General features: G+C 30.5%; 1 protein-coding gene across 1 annotated transcript in view; it reads right to left on the minus strand.

Annotated features, from left to right (window-relative positions):
- Positions 1-13,069, minus strand: part of LOC106458702 (NADPH:adrenodoxin oxidoreductase, mitochondrial-like) — a 35,271-nt gene extending 22,202 nt beyond the window's left edge. The window contains exons 1-5 of the mRNA XM_013918245.2: positions 12,979-13,069; positions 7,322-7,506; positions 5,907-5,999; positions 3,045-3,167; positions 1,123-1,167 (exon numbers count right to left, since the gene is read on the minus strand). Coding sequence (XP_013773699.2) covers positions 1,123-1,167; positions 3,045-3,167; positions 5,907-5,999; positions 7,322-7,480 — 420 coding nt within the window. The 5' untranslated portion in view covers positions 7,481-7,506; positions 12,979-13,069. The remainder of the gene's footprint in view (positions 1-1,122; positions 1,168-3,044; positions 3,168-5,906; positions 6,000-7,321; positions 7,507-12,978) is intronic.
- Positions 13,070-17,551: the final 4,482 nt, after the last annotated feature.

The raw sequence follows: 17,551 nt of genomic DNA on the forward strand, positions 1-17,551 counted from the left end.
ATATATACATATACATTTATATATACAGAAACTAGTATATCATTTTCAAACAATAATTTAAACAACATCAAACTAAAGTTTATAAATATTTCAAACAAACATGTTAATCAATAAAATTTATAATCGAGACCAGCAAAGTTGTACTTTTAGGGTTAAAATACCAGCAAAAACATAGTGGCTAAAAACTAAAATTAAACAGCCTTACAAACTGCAATAATGGACAAGTTTTAATAATTCAATGACAGTTTCATTCACAATTCATAAAAGAAAAGTATCTTAATTTTACTATTACAGACTTGAGACATATTCCAAGTTTTCTATGTTTGCAAGAGTAACATAAAAACCTATCTCCATCAAACATACATGAAATCCATATGGACAGTATACAGAATAGAATTCCTTGGTTTGTGTAATAACAATTGTTCAACTTAACAACATCACTGAAAAAAGGTTTCTCAGTAGATATTCATTTACACTGCTTTGAAAAATATTTTCTTATTCTTTAACAAGGCCATCATAATAAGACAGTTTGAAATAATTATCCGAATTTTGCAAATTATCAATAAATCATATAAAATTTGGATGAGCTTCAAAGAATTCCATTGTTTAAATGCCATATTTCCAAGTGAAAATGCTGATCAGTATGTATTAAGGAACTTAACAGATAGAGATATTATGTACTTCATTTATTCAAGTTAAATAAGTTTTGAATGCCTTAATAACAAAATTAAGACTTGGAACTAAAGAATATACAAATCATGAGGTGTGGACTTTAAATATACTTGATCAGTTTAGACCCTTACGTGGTTGTTAGCGGCAAGAATAAATCAGTAGCACGTTCAAAGAAAAAAAAGTGAGACAGTAAACAGAGTAATATTCCTCTGCTCTGTATCAAAAATAAAAGTATTAAGTATGTAGCATATTCAGGTTAATTTAAAGATTGTTTTAAATACTGTAAAAGTCCCTACTACTCCCAAAGTTACATCTTCAAAGTCTAAAATTATTTTAAGAGTCTTCAACATTCATGTTGTTGAAGACTCAAACTCTCAATTCTAGCTTAAATTTTTCATATTTCTAATTTAACTTTTAAATATATTTATCAAAAGTAACAAAGAACCATACCTCACCTGGTATACCTAATGAACGGTCTTCTTCAGCACCATAACTCTATAAAAATGATTAATTAGATAGGGTGAAGCACTATAAAACACAACTCTGAAATTAATTGAAATTAGTACTATGCACTTTAAACATGACCAGTTAAAAATTATAAAACATCTGTCTAAACTTATGAACCATATCTATTTATCCATTTATCTTATCTTTTTCATCAAATACATCAATTTCAAAAAAGATGAACTGAATTTTGCTAAATAAAACCTACTATTTAAGACCAAACTTTTACAATATAAAGTATTTTGACAGATTAAACATTACAACATACATAATCACTATGTGCAGACTTCAGGGATTCAAGTTTAGAATGAATGATTACCGACTGTGTATTTATTCTGTATATATTATTTTTACTAAAATGTTGGAATTTATTTCCAAACATCCACTTATAATAACAAACATTATGAACATTGTTTCTAATATTCATTGTGTATATACAATACGAATTAGTCTATGATGGGTGTGGAACATTCTGCTCAGATTGTATGTGTGCTACACATCAACCAATTAGTCCATGATGGGTGTGCAACATTCTGGTCAAATGGTATATCTGCTATTCATTAACCAGGTAATTAAGATAATTAGTTGAAGAGTACGGATTTGTCTTTCATTAAAAAAAAATGCTAGGTGTCTATTTTCTGAATTCTGTTTTTATTAAAGCAATTAATTAAGAACTTAAAATATTAGGATACAATTAATTTCTACATTTCTTAAAGATTTAGTTTTATAACTATTTTATTTCTTTAAACTGGAAGTCACTTTAGTATGAATAAACATAAATAGAAATTGTCATGTTTATGAATAAACATAAATAGAAATTGTCATGTTTATCAACTCAACCCATCAAGACTACATACTCACTTTATTTTTCTTCATTTTATTTATTTATTTTGGTTTGTTACACTAAATATTTAATAAAATATTCACACATTTCAAAACTTTTTTGGGTTAGATTTACTGATATATTCTTTGACCTTAAATAAAGTAATACTATGAATTTATTATAAATTTTATAAAACTTTGATCAATATGTTTGCAACTGTTCAGTGGTTAATGGTCAATTTAATTTACAGCATTCCCATTTAGTCATCTGCAATGTGTATGTTACGTTCGTCAACAGAGTCACAAATCTGGATCATGTTCTCAGCTCAAGTGAAAGTTTATTACATAAAAATATATATAGTGTTTACACCACTCGTGACTTCAACCTCTCACTCATTGAATCATTTCAAGGTTTTGGCTCAAGCACGTGTTTTATAACCAATGGAATATGTTGGTACCAACAGTCTACATGCCATCTTTGAAAGAATACCGAGTTCCCATTTCAATCACACTGAGTAAGTTGATGTGACCTTATTGGATGTAATATTACTGGTAACAACACCAATCCACTATTGATTATGAAACCCTTTATGAAAGAAATGGCACATATCTCCTTCTTATTCACATTTAGTGTTATGTACCTTCCACCACACCTCACCATTTCAACATGTCTTGGACTTCTGAAGTTTAAGGAGACAAAGTCCTCTGTGAAGCATCAAGTGTAACAATCTTAGTCTCCACATGCACAACATTCCCTGCATGAATCAATTCTGTATCTCACAAAGAGCCATTCAAAGTCATGTTGCTTTCCTAATACATGCCATGTTAATGTACATCTACTATCATAAAACTGCATGCACAACATGACTTCTAAACAAGTGCTTATAACAGCTGACAAATTAATTTTAGTGTCTTATTATTCCAATGCACATTTAAGAACCTTAACAATACTCATCCTTTACTTCCAAATAATTAATACTGCTAAATTATCTTTACATTAAAATACTATTAAGATATTAGAATTCAGTAATAAACTTATACCATACCAAAACGACCATGTGATATGCTTCCTGAAGTTCTTTTAATGTCACATCTTCACCAACGTTAACGTTTCCATAGAACTTACATCGACTGTTAGATGCAGTATTTGTAAAAGTACTGATGACATTCTGCAAAGTAAACATTATTTTCATTTATATAAACAAAAAATTAGATATTATTAAAAACCTAAATAACCATTAAAATGTACACATAAGAATTTTGCTGCATATTGTGTTTCTGTATTTTAAAAATCAGTCTGAGGGAACATAATAACAAATTAGTCTACGATGGGTGTGCAACATTCCGCTCAGATGGTATATGTGCTACACATTAACCAATTAGTCTATGATGGGTGTGAAACATTCCACTCAGATGGTACATGTGCTACACATTAACCAATTAGTCTACGATGGGTGTTCAACATTCCACTCAGATGGTATATGTGCTACACATTAACCAATTAGTCTACGATGGGTGTGCAACATTCCGCTCAGATGGTATATCTGCTACACATTAATCAATTAGTCTATGATGGGTGTGCAACATTCCGGTCAAATGGTACATTTGTTTTTTTGATAGAAATAAAAAAACTATTAAATTACTAGAACAATTATGATTAACACTGTGCAAATACTGCTTATGTTGATGAAGTTCATAAAGAAAAATGTTCTTGCAAACCCAATATAGTGTGTGTGTGTGTGTGTGTGTGTGTGTGTGTGTGTGTGTGTGTGTGTGTGTGTGTGTGTGTGTGTGTGTTTTTTTTTTTTTAATTGTAGACACACACCAACACAACATGCTGACAAAAAGAAAAGTTACCATTTGCACAGTGACACTGAATTAAAGAAAAGTTATCTGATAATAAACACAGATAATAAAAACAGACCATAACCTGTGAAGTGTCAACCTTTTTTTCCTATTAAAGTTTTATGTAGTAAGTTAAAGAACACACTCCAACCCCAGCATAAATATATTGAAAAGGGTTTTTATCTACTTGAACCATCATTTGCTAAGAAAGCAAGCTCTTTTAAGTTTTCCTGTCAAACACTACACACAGATAATCAATAATAAAAACTAAAGAAAACTGCTGTTGTAAGAACAGAATTTCCACAAAGCAAGTGCATGGTTCACTAATGTGTATTCCCTTCATGTCACATATGCAAGTGACATGTGTATATTTTTAACTTTTTAAAAGCAAGTTCTTCTTCTTTGCATCACTTTTTTTCTTCAAGAAAGCTGAAAGCTTGGTGTTTAGTTTTATTATTATGTTTTTCAGTTTTATGTCTGTTTAATTTGAAATTTTGACAAAACCTTTACAGTCTTTACATCTCCATACACCATTTGATACTGTATGTACCTTTTACAATGTTGGCAAAAACCGACACCAGAGTTTAGTGCACGTATATATTATCATTATAGCTGTATTTGAAGGCTCCAATATTCATTTGCTAGCCAGGAATTCCAAGATAGTTATAAATAATGTTCAAAGGTTCAGCAAGTGATGTTTAAGCAGTGTGTTTTTTTTTTCAGTTGATACAAAGAAACTGTTTGACAATGTTTGAATAGTAACCGTATATTAAAAAAAAAAAAATCTATCTTGATCTGCATAAAGGCCATTACTTAAACGAAATATAATACTAAAAAAACAAAACACAAACACCACCTAAACATAATATATAGCTGCTCCTTCTGTACATTGAAGCAAATCATTATGGTGAAGGACAGGGGTAGGTAAATTTAGGGCTGCATTGCTTCAATAAAGTGTATTGGATACCTAGTGTACAAGATGCAAGAGATGTGTTATGGAAGAATAAATATAAAATATACACTAACACTAATTTTGATACTGAAAAAAAAGTACCAGTAAAACTATACACATCGCCTAACCAACACAGATGTTTAATTAACTAACAGTATTGGTATAATAATATAATAATAATAATAATGAAATAAAAGTGATTATAACAATCTTTCTTGTATAACTTATTATACTTGAGGTTCCATGCTTATTTTACTATCAAACTGATAATGTTAATCTGTTATGTTTTACTGTTTATTTAGTATTATGTTTATTAGGTATATTTAATTAATAAAGAATTTTTTATGTTAAAAAAATTATGAATATTAAACTGCTCGGAATGGCAGCTGTTATAAAAAAGATCTGTTTTGCTTAAGTCAGCTGCAGTTCTTTTAGTTGGCCACCAGAGGGTGCCCTTGTAATGCAAACTTGCTGTACATAGCTGTACAAATATCCCTCATAACAATTACCTGTATACAAACAGCATTAATTTTTTTAATATAAAATCATTAATACCAGTTCTATGTAACATATTTGTTAACTACATGCAAGTCAACTAGTAGTTATGGTGACATTATCAGTAAATTATGCAAATTAGTTCTATCGAAGGTCAAAATCTATTCCTCATTACAACTTTACATTATTAGTTTGACTTCATACAATTTTAATTGTCCTATGCTTGTGCAAAACTAATCATAACAGCCAAGCATGTATAAAAAATATAATGGTTTACAATTCTAGACATAATTCACATTGGAATGGGTATCAACTAAGCGTCACACGTTTCATTTCAGTTTCTCTCTCAAAATGGTTTAGTTAAATTTTTTCTCTCTTCATAAATTAAACTAATACAATGGTTTTGACTCAACAGTTGAAATTTTCATAAACAGGAGACAATATTTGTACATCCCTGCCCTTAACTATACCTGAATTGACAGATTGTGTACCCAACTTAATCTTGTACTAATCAAATTCAGCTCAAACTGCACTCGTCGATTATTAACACCTTAAACTGGAGAAGCCTACTACGTATGTAAAACCATTAATTCGGTAACCTTTTGTACAAACTCACTTTCACTTCTGGATGATCTGGAGCCACTCCAAACCTCACCAATCCAAATGGAACTGGCAACTTTTCATAGATATCCACTTCTACATTGGAGTCCTTGGAATGATGATTACAATGTTAAAGTCAGATGTCATTTAATAATAGAATATAATATACTAACAACTTTTTAAAACAAATGTGAGGAAAAAAATATATTTATATCAATATCAGATACAAGATCCAGTCACTGCCAATGACAAGTGAATATTATAATCTGTCCAACCATGAATTTTCTTATTATTAAACAATTATGAATTTATTAATATATTAGGTTTTATTCTTTTCTAGAGCAAAAGCAAATTTCTTTAAAGTTTAACTTAATAAGTTAATTTTTAACCTGTTTAAAAACCAGACAGAGTGTGCCCTAAAGCAAATAGAAAAATTAGTTAAAAGCAGATAGAGTTGATTATTAACTAAAGTATAATGCAGCTGTTACAAGAGTTTGGGTAATTTCTGCAAACACAGAAAAAACAACAAAAACAAACGGTATTTCATTTTAAAATGAAGTTCACCAGAAGTATCACCATGGAAACACTATGATTCTATATAAATCAAATGAGCTTCAGGAAATAAACATTATAAGATTGATAGATTATGGGTAAACTATACATGATTAAGGCTTTAAAGATTAATCTTCTGTTGCAAAGACAGATTATACTAGAAAGACAAATGATAAGCTATTTTCAGAATCAGAAACATCAACTATGACATGAAGAGAAAAAAAACTCATTTTTGAATTCACAATTTACAAGTAAAAATTTTTAAAATGTGTGAAACAGAGTTAATGCTGTTTTCATTTTAGACCAAAGCTATACAATAGGATATCTGTTCTGTTCACCATGGAAAAATAAACAAAGACTTTTATATTGTAAGTCCATAAACTACAGAACTGAATAAAGGCCTAATAAGGAAGTGGAGAGACATGTATGACTGTCTTGGAGATAAAAAAAATAAAGGTATAATAGAGGCAGTATTGTGTTGTAAGTGGTGTAGAAAAGTGAAAAAAAAAGGAATTATCCTGTGCTTGAGGAGACAAAAAGTTAAAGTAAATACATAAACATGAATAAATTAACTATGATACACTCACTAGTCGGGGTAGTAAGATAAGAACTTTGTTATAAAGTTCTCGATGTTCCAATAGCACTCAATTACTCCCGACATATATAGTGTATATAATGTAAACGACAAATGTTGAAAGTGACTAAATATGTAACAGTAATTAGTTTTCCTTTTTTTTAATCATTTAAGGTACATAATTGCAGAAGTCTGATTACCATTAAAAAAAAAAAAATTCTTTACACAACTAAAAATCATTGCCGGTTTCCTTTTAAAAATGGAAAAAAAAAATATATTCATTTCAAAATTTTAAAAGCTCTTACCTTTAATAGTTGTTGAGCTGTGTAAAAGCCAGCTGGTCCACTACCAATAACACATATTTTTATAATCTTTCTTTTCTCGGAAAATAAACGAACCCAACACTTAGTCTGAAATTCAGGTATCAAAGAGCTAGTGCTGCGTAATATTCTTAAGCCAATCATTTTGGAGACTGCAGTACAATACAACTCTGCAATATATTGATGAAAGATTATGAGTTATATGTAATACCCTGTCTTTGAAATATTATATCTGTATTAGCAAGAGCACATATATATATATACACATACTGATAAAAAAAGACCAGCATTTAGCATGAATTAAAACCAAACACATGTTAAGCAACTTTTTATTAATTCAAAAGATATCCAAAGAATAATCCTGAAAAATCCAGGTTATCTTGCCCAAAATAATTACCTGAAAAAAAAAAAAAAGTCTGATCTTACACTTAAGAACAAATTGGAGAAAGAAGCACTTGCCCAGTAAAAAATGCTAATCACAGCTAAATTGAAAAAACAAAGTAACAGATGGGCATCAATCTATTAATCAATTAACAATCCCAAAAGAGATCTTAGAATGACTCCATTAATTAGATAAATTCTTTCAGTCAAAATAACACTCATTCATGATTATCCACCGCTTTCTACCAAAAAATTATTTTATTGAGCAATATGTACGAAATGCCACCTTTCAAACTTTTTTTTTTAGAAAGATCTAACACCTTGTTTAAAACACAGGTAAATTATGAAGTCTACAACTTCCAAAATTCTCCTTTTGTGGGTCATTCCATGACCAATTACCCCAAAAAATGTTGAAGTTATAAACTTACCAATTTCAATTTACACTAAACTTCGTATATACTGTTTTTAACACACAAAACAAATTAATTTTTGCCCTGTTCAGATCAATGAACATGTTTGTGTCTTCCATTTGCTTATTTTCTCAACCTACCATAACCACCAAAGCTTAAATTAATGACCAGATTAAGGTCTTAGAAATCACTAGAAGATCAGATAAACTCCCCATGAGAGACTGGTTTAAGTGGTGAAAAGATAAGGTTGAGGAAAAATTCCAATATTTTAAAGAAAATAAATGCTCAGGATCAGACTGATTATTAGGCAAAATTCTATCATTTTTAAAACTTAACTTGTGGAATAGTTTGCCAGAAGACGTGGCGTGTCTGGTAGTTTGAACTCCTTTAAGTTTTTGCTAGACAATGTTATGGATGATGGGGATTACAATGCCCCAGATAAGCTTATGATGTAATGAGCATTTTACTTGTCAAAATAAACTGCAATGCTAAAAACTTGAACTTTTTTTGGGTTTTAATGACTTTCATATTCTAACAACTAACATTTTGGCAATGTTTAATAAGCACTTAACTCTTATTTCTGTATTAACATCCTAGTAAGAACAATCCTAGGCAATTACAGCTTAAGTTCAATACAGTAAACACTTTGCTGACATTGGTCAATAAAATTGGACTTTTATAATTTATAGTACAACAGTAATCCTGAACTTTGGGTAATCAAAAGCCACTAATCATTGTACAAATTATTTGGGTTCCCCCCTCCTCACTAAAACTTGTAAGTTCAATGAAAAAAAGGGAAAATCCACGAATGATGTAGAGACCTAATCTATCTTTTGGTATACTACTCCGATGGATAGTATGCAGATTTGGTATGCACAATTTGTATTTCGAATTTATTTGTTCGTGTACAGAAATACATATTTACATGGATACAAATCTTATCTAATTTATGTTCTCATTTGGAAAACAAAAGTTACCCCTCCAGAAACTTTTTGGCTTTTGATGTAAACCCTCCTTAACTAAAAAAACATTATTTTAATAATGAAAAATAAATACTTCAATGTCTCCATTTTTCATCTATTAAGTTCCAATAAGGTAATAGTCTTTGCTATAAAAAAAAAATTATAACCTATTTATTCATTCCATTCCAAAGAAACAAACCTATAAATAACAAGGAAAAATGTTCTATTTGAATCAGATGACATGACCAAAGTAATGGCATGGCAAGATGGATGAAAGTCAACCCAATTTTCTTCGTGTAATTAAAAGAATATTCATCTGACAAAAGCAAAGGTCAAATCTATAGTACTACTAGCTCTGCTACAGCACAGATGTTCATCAAGGATCGACACTTGTCCTGGGTCTCACTACAGATCTATTTAAGAATAGTATCTAAGTAACAAGTTTCATGAATTTCGTTACATTCTAACATGGTGAAAAAGACTTACCAGGATTACCAATTGTTTCTATGACATTCAATGAAATTTCCTCAAAAACAATTACTTGCTTGTTAAGAACCTGTTTGACAACAAAATGCAAGTTTCCTGCTTTACTCTAATTCAAAGGTTCTCTTTATTCATATTTGCTGTTCCATTTCCAGTATCCACAATGAATAATCTATACTTCTGGTAAGTTTTGTTACCAGTGCTATAAGCAGGCATTCACCAATAAATTATATCTACAAGTTTCCTAGGATGACAAGTATCTTTACATTCACTTACAAACTACTCCCCAACTGAAGGGAAAACTACTTAACCAAAAATGTCATAACATCAGTAGTGATTGTATTAGCCAATAATAATAAAAAATACAATTTCAACTATCTCCAACACTTAGATTATGACTGCATTTATTGTTGTTTTTTTTGCAACGTCATGTTGTAAAATCTAACGTTATGATAATGGAACTGACAAGATGACTGTGAAAATAAGCTTGTAATGTGTCCATTTTAATGGTAGCATTTAAATGCAAACCTAAGGTGGTAGAGTGTTACATATAATTGTTGAGTAATTTGTTAGAATATAACTCATGCTTCATTCTTACTTTTCCTAAATGGATATACATGTACAAACATACAAATCAATTACTAATCTTTTTCAGCTTGTTCTTATTTATGCATCAGTAAAACCACTTTTAGTTTACATATGCTGTTGCTTTTTTGTTGTTGTTGTTTCTAATTTTCAATAAGCCTAATCAGTAACAGATAAAAGATAATCATCAGTAAAGGTATGAACCATTTCAGAAACCATTCTCCGATTCTATTCTGATTTGATTATTATTATTATTATTATCTCACTATTAACAAATGAGTAGCTTATCTACAATGCACTTGTTAGACTGCATTGTTCATAGTTTGATAATCACCTCTCTATTCTCAATAAATGCAAGGTAATCATAATTTAAATCATAAGTATAACAATGTTATGGAAGAAAAAGATCTTGAAGTGTGATTGATCAGTCTCTCAAGCCATCCAAGTAGTATGCTGTAGTAGTATAGGATTTTAGGTTCTATTTACAGACATATTGAATACAAGTCCAAAGAAGTTCTATAATTTCATTATATTTGTCACTAGTTAGGCCAAATTTGTAGTATTTTGTTCACTCTTGGACTCCTTGCCTTAAGAAGGACATTGAATTGTTGGAAGAAATTTTAAAAAAAGAGCTACTAAATTATATATGGGATGGAAAGTTTGTCATATGAGGATAGGTTAAGATTTATAATATTGTTTTCTCAAAAAAGAAGAGTTAGAGGGATCTGTTAAGGCTGTTAATGATATCAATCACGTTGAACCATAGTTCTTTTTTTTTTTTTTTTACTTAATGGTTAGAATGGTAGAACTAAAGGACACAAATACAAATTTTGGCAGGGTAAGAGTCACCTTCAGCTAAGACAGGTTTATTTTTCTAAAAAATTGGTTGATCTTTGGATGTGGTGAATGCAATAAATTTAAAGGAAGGCTTGATGAATATTTAAATGATAAATGCTGGTCCACAAGGTTTTATTACTTTTAAAGTTTACTTTAACTGATGTGACAGTCTCAATGGACTGAGATGTACCCTGTCCTTAAATGTTCATATTATGTTATACTGAAAGAAGAATACTTAGTAAAGTTTGTTAATGACAATACATTTGTGAGTATTCCGAGCTGTATTTAGAATATTGAGGTATTACAGAATGATGACTTTAGATCTATCAGAAAGTTGTACAAATATTTGACAAATTATCTTTAATTATAGTAAGTGGAGATAATCAGTTTGGGTTATCATAATTTGGAATTGAAGGATCTTGATGTATTGCTAATTAATGGTGAATAAACAAGTCAAGCCACCAAAGCAGTACTCTGTTATTAGTAGTAAAGTTAATGGAATTTGATGATGTGTTTATAGACATAGATTGAAAGTCAAAAGATGCAATTATTTCTCCCTTATAATCACCAATTAAGCCTCACTTGGAATACCATGTACATTTGGCTTCATTATTAAGATACAATACTAACTTATTGGAAAAGGTTCTATGGTGAGATAGTGGGATAATCTGGGATGTACCTGATGATGACAAAACATTGTCGTATTTTTATACATTTGTTAATGTTTTAAACTATATATCTCCCCCCCCCCCCAAATTACCCTTTCAAGCAGTCTCCAAACTTTGTTATCTCAAAGCTGTTTCTTCCTCATAAAATTCTCCCAATTCATTGGTTAAAGAAAAATCATTCTAACTTTTAAGTACTCTTTCTTAAACGCTAGCTTAATTTTTTAATGTGTATCAACTGTATCTGAAGACTGCAATATATTAATAGATATGAAAATTAAGTCTCAGAACATAGGTTTGGTATATTTCTATTCCATTCCAGTCATAACTTCTGTATATTAAAGTAATGAAAAACATTTTGTAAATGTAAAATGATGTAGAGATGGCAGTGCCAAAAAGAATGCAAAGAAGAGTATAGGGACGATACAGTTACACATAAATCATCCCTACATGACTTTTGATATTGAAATTTAATGCTACATTGTAAAATACATGAATACAAAATAGTTAGATGTCAGTCAATCCAAATGCCTCATAGCAAGAGTGTGTAATAGTCTATAGTAATAGGCATACTTTTACTCAACTTCGTTTTCCTTGTACACAAGTCCTAAGCTCTTAGATACACTACATTAATGTCTACCCCAACATGACCATGATACTTTGATAAACTGTATACCAATAATCAGGAATATATGACTTCCAACTGCAGTAATATTAAAGTCAAGTATGCATTTTACAGTGTAACATTAAATTTTAATATTAAACGTAGGGATGACCTATGTATAGCTGTATCATCCCTATATTTTTTTGTTTGCATTCCTTTTGGCCCCATCATCCCTACATCATTTTACGTTTAAAAAATGTTTTTTTTATTACCTGTTTTTATAACATTTCTTTTACCCTGACTGAAAGTTAGTGTACTCTATGAATGCATGTAATAAAATTTTGGAGTTGTTGGATAGAGAAACATAAAACAAATGAAAGCGAGAAGCAATCATCTTTTAAAGTAAAACTCTCTGTCATTACTGATTTTTTAGCGTGCATATTTATAATATGCCTACTGAGTATCTTGGCCATCCATAAGTTATACTTATAGTATATATAGTTTATCGACTCTTTATGATTACATATGCATAAAGTGATAAATTAACTACTAAACTATAGTTCAGCCTTCTCACTACTATTTGTGAAATTTATGTAAAGTCACCTCTCTCACAAAATTCGATTAGCTAACACTCTAAGAAATTAGATTTAAAGATTTCATCTTAAAACATGATATATAAAAAAAAAAAAAAAAGTTGGCACTTAAAAGTACTTACCTTACTCAATCACACTATGTTATTACCATTCTAGAAGTCAGATTGCTCAGTCATTAATTTTTATTTATATCTAAGCGGTAAGCACCTGATATACTGTGTATATGCGGCACCTGCTGGTAAAAACCAGTTTTCTTACAAAGACATTTACCTACGCAGTTATAATTGTTTAAATAAATGTGTGTGTATATATATATATATATATATCATGTACAAGCCTGTGTAGCACAGTTATTAAATGTATTTAAGATCCAAGCAGACATCGAGTCAGATATGCTAATACAAATTTACATATAAATGCGTGTCTTCTGGAGGAAGTGTTACATGTTCTGATCGCATATTTAAGCTCCAAATATCACGCTTTTGCATAGTTGAACAAATAATACGCAAGTAATATTAACTTCCTTTCTGTTGCTTGAAATATATAATAACAATGAATATATTAACTTGTTTCACTTAAGAATTTCATATAATTTCAGCCACATTCATACAGCATCGCAAATAGTAGACATTATAAAAAATAAATTGATAAATTTTCAGAAGTAAAGACAAAACTGCATGGATTATAATCGTGTAATAATTTCAGATTAAACTTAAACTTACAGGTAAGTATTAAGTTTGCAAAATTGCTTCAGTAGTTAAAGTGGGATGGTATGCGCATGTATGAACATCGATAAGGGAAAAATAATAGCATGAAATAACGGCAAAAAAATTTAACAAAAAGGAAAAAGAATGACAAAATCACACCATCTTTGATACACACACATATACAAAACATTTTATTCACAAAAGAACTGAACGACAACAAATATTATGACTGTGTTTTCTTTGACGATAACCGATTTCAGCAACAACTAACAAAACACAACTGCATATGTCTAAATTCAATGAAAGATTTGTTCCAATGGAGAAGGTGGCAATTCCAATCAAACTGTAGTTTTGCTTGAATCTGTATTCAAACTCAAGCTCTGCTAATACTTCTTAAAACATTATATAACCCAGGCCAGGAGACTAATATCAGTATTCAAGAAAGGAGAAGCATTGTATTCTCTATCTATGTCCAGCATGTAAAAAGTTCTCTAATTTACTAGTTACATATAAATTTAGTCTACACTAACCCCAATTGGCAAAATGTAACAGCCTAATACAGCATTGACGTGGTTCACAGTTGGATATAATCTGTTCAAAAAAGTGTAGTTAAGCACAGTCCACTTACTAGTATCTAAACTTATATAACATAAAGGGGTATATTCGTTTTCTATGTCGAAACTCGGTTTCTAGCTTTGTAATTCCGCAGACATACCGCTGTGCCACTGGGGGACAGAGAGACGAATAAAATAGATTTTGTTTATGTTTTGTCACAAAATAAGTTTATTCTGTCGTATAGCATTATTAACGACTTTTTGATATGGAAAATAATTAAATCAATGTATCCATTTATTTTTGTATAAAAAAATTGTTTATTGATATGCAAAGGTTATTTGTCTTTTCCCAAATTTCTTGCGTTAAATCCTTCTCTTAGGCATAAATGTGGTTGTAGATAAATAAATCGTTATAGATATAGCAAGTATTTAGTAACACGTTGTTGACTGGGGTTTGAAATCCCAAACTTGCTTTCCTTAAAAGAAAACAAAAACAACAGATAACAAAAATGTATTTGACCACAAGGCTCACCATTTAATTTAATTTTTATTATTCAAAAAAATTCCTTGTGTTCGTTTGAAATGAGCATTTTGAAAAGTTCTATCACATATGTTGGAAAATGTAATAAACGCGATAAAATGTAGATTCGGATTCGTTACCTTAGCTTTTACATTGTTGTTTACAATTGCTAATAAGGCTACACAACACTTTAAGTTTTATGTATCCTTGCTATTGATATAAATTTATCTTATGGAGAAATTATGCTAAACTCTCCAGAAAATAAATTTATATCAACATATCTCTTCTTCACTGTATATCCCCGGTGGTTCAGTGGTAAGTCTAAGGGCTTATAACGCTCAAATCGAGTTTCGATACCACATGGGCAGAGCACACATTACCCCCTTGAGTAGTTTTGCGCTTAACAACAAACAAATAAAACATTGTGTTTAAAGGTCTTTTTTGATCGAAACGAATAATGGATCGTATTAATATCAATTAGGCAATGTCAAAACAATTTATATGTTGTTGATACTCATTAATGAAGTCACATTTTATTTATAGTCTATTGTTTTCTAACAATATTTTAAACTAGAGACATGAAGTATTCTTTCCGATGAAATGTTCATAATGTATTTAGAGATTAATATATCAATCCTATCAGTGAAATGAGTTTATTATGAGTAAATCTACCTCTTAAAAAAAAACCTTCTTGAAATACTAGGAAATATGTTGTTAAAATTTTGTGAAACCCTATCTTATTACAGTCAGTTATTTTGAAAACAATAATTTACTTGAAGTATTAACCTTTCAAAAGGGTCAAGAGCCTCAGCCATCTTGGCTTTTAACAAAAATGCTTCGTAAAACCCACAACAGTTCGTCGTAATCGTGCAGTATTTCAATTGAAATGCACTAACAATTAAAAGTTTTACAGGAGTAGACATAACATACGGACGATTTGGACCTTCAAAGCTGGTTCTGCACATCCATCCTTGAGAAAAAACTTAAGCCCACTCTTTATTTTTCATGAAATTGTTAATCCCTCTTTTAAACTCTCGCAAAGTGCCGGCCTCCGCTGTTGCCAACGGCAACTCATTTCATAAGCCAATCACCTTGTTAGAAAAATACGAATATCTTAACTGGAGCCCACAGTTGTTTTTTTTCAAATTTTAATCCTATGACCTCTCATCTACTAAGTGTAACACAATGAAATCAGAATTTGTTATTGATACTGATTCCCCAGATAAGTGGCATAAGACTATCCCTACAAGATAATCATTCCAGAATCATCCTAGTAGCCCGTCTATGAACCATTTTCAATAACTTAATAGTTTTCTTATTTACACAGTATTTATTTTGTAAATGTCTTCTGAGTAGAATAATTCTGTTTTGTAGGAAATGTTCACTCACATAAATGTCAAAAACGCATTTCCCACTTTCCTTTTTTGTACCTAGACTGCAGCCAAACGTGTTCCTGATATTTTCATGGCACATGATGTATTCTAAGAAACTAAGGTATATCTTTATTGAGAAAGTTTTCCATTGTAATTGTCAGATCAATCACTCACCACAGAACTGAGTTTTTGATGGTCATTAACCTGAACCTGCAGATTAAAGATGATATAACTCTCTGTCAATACCCAGATAGAATTAGTCAGACTAATGAGTACCTTACATGGTGATGATAATCGCTCATTATTACTTTCCTTAGTATTCAACCCAAATCCATTGTGCCTATAGCAGCGTGGGGGTGAAAACTATTCTGTTTTGTTAATGTAATGCCTTTTTAAATGTTTGTTCCAGTGCAATTTGCTATCTGGTCCCATAAATTCCACAAGTTTTTCTCTTTCTTGACAGTCTTCCACTGGACTAGTCGCAAGTGTTGGTCGCCTCAATATGACTACAATACTTGATTGCATGCTCCCTAGAGCCGAGCGATGAAATCGATTACTTATTAGTACACGTGTCGCGAAAATATCAACCAGTATTTCCGATTTTTCAAAATAAGTTTCAGTTCAAGTTCGTTCTGCTTAATTCACTGATGTAACGAAATTAGGGTCTCCGATTATCACAACCCCATCGATTCAAAATCGTTTAGTCCCACAATACTGGTTTCTAAGACTTCTTGATACATTGTTTAAGTGCACCAACCACCACGAAAATGCTTTAAGATAAGACGTTCAGGACGTATGCAAACAGCACTTCATCCTCTCATAGGTTTTTTCGCTGTTTAATTGGCCTCAAGTTGAACTTTCTTATTCTTAACTATATTCCAATAAAGCACTTGAATGAACCACGATAACTTTGGTCTTACTGTAAGCTGGGCCACAGTTTCGATTTATTTTCATCCTCTCAGGTCATATATATTCCTGCCGCTGTTAATAGGTTAGGCTTAACCTTTTTTTTTCTTTTCTCATTTTTATGTTGTTCTTTTTTTTAAATTCTGAATGTATGTTTACGTTCTACATATTTCGAACAAAACAGCAGCAGTTATAAATTCTACACAATGATAACAGTGTATGGCGTTATGTTACTGGGAAATTGTGTTGGCAAAAAAATATAAATCTCGCATTACACTTTTTACATATAGGATTTTGTATGGGTAGGTAAAATTGGAAAACAGATCAAAATCTTAAAATGTACTAATTTTCATATTATTAATTGTATTTTGGACTATTTTTGAATAACAAAGCTTTATTTGACAGTTACCATAGTAATGATGTTTTTTTCAGAAAATTTGTAAATACCAGCATTATTGTTTCATCAAGTAACTACTGTTTATTGAACTACAAGGACACATTAATATATTCTAAAAATATGTCACAACAGATATTTTAGTAGTGCAAGTTACATCCTGTACAACACAAAACACATAATATTGGAGGGAAATAACATTCTGGCAGTGAAATAACAACACTGCTTCCTACAACACCTA

The sequence above is a fragment of the Limulus polyphemus genome, unplaced genomic scaffold, assembly GCF_000517525.1.
Source record: "Limulus polyphemus unplaced genomic scaffold, Limulus_polyphemus-2.1.2 Scaffold503, whole genome shotgun sequence".
In the NCBI taxonomy this organism is placed as follows: Eukaryota; Metazoa; Arthropoda; class Merostomata; order Xiphosura; family Limulidae; genus Limulus; species Limulus polyphemus.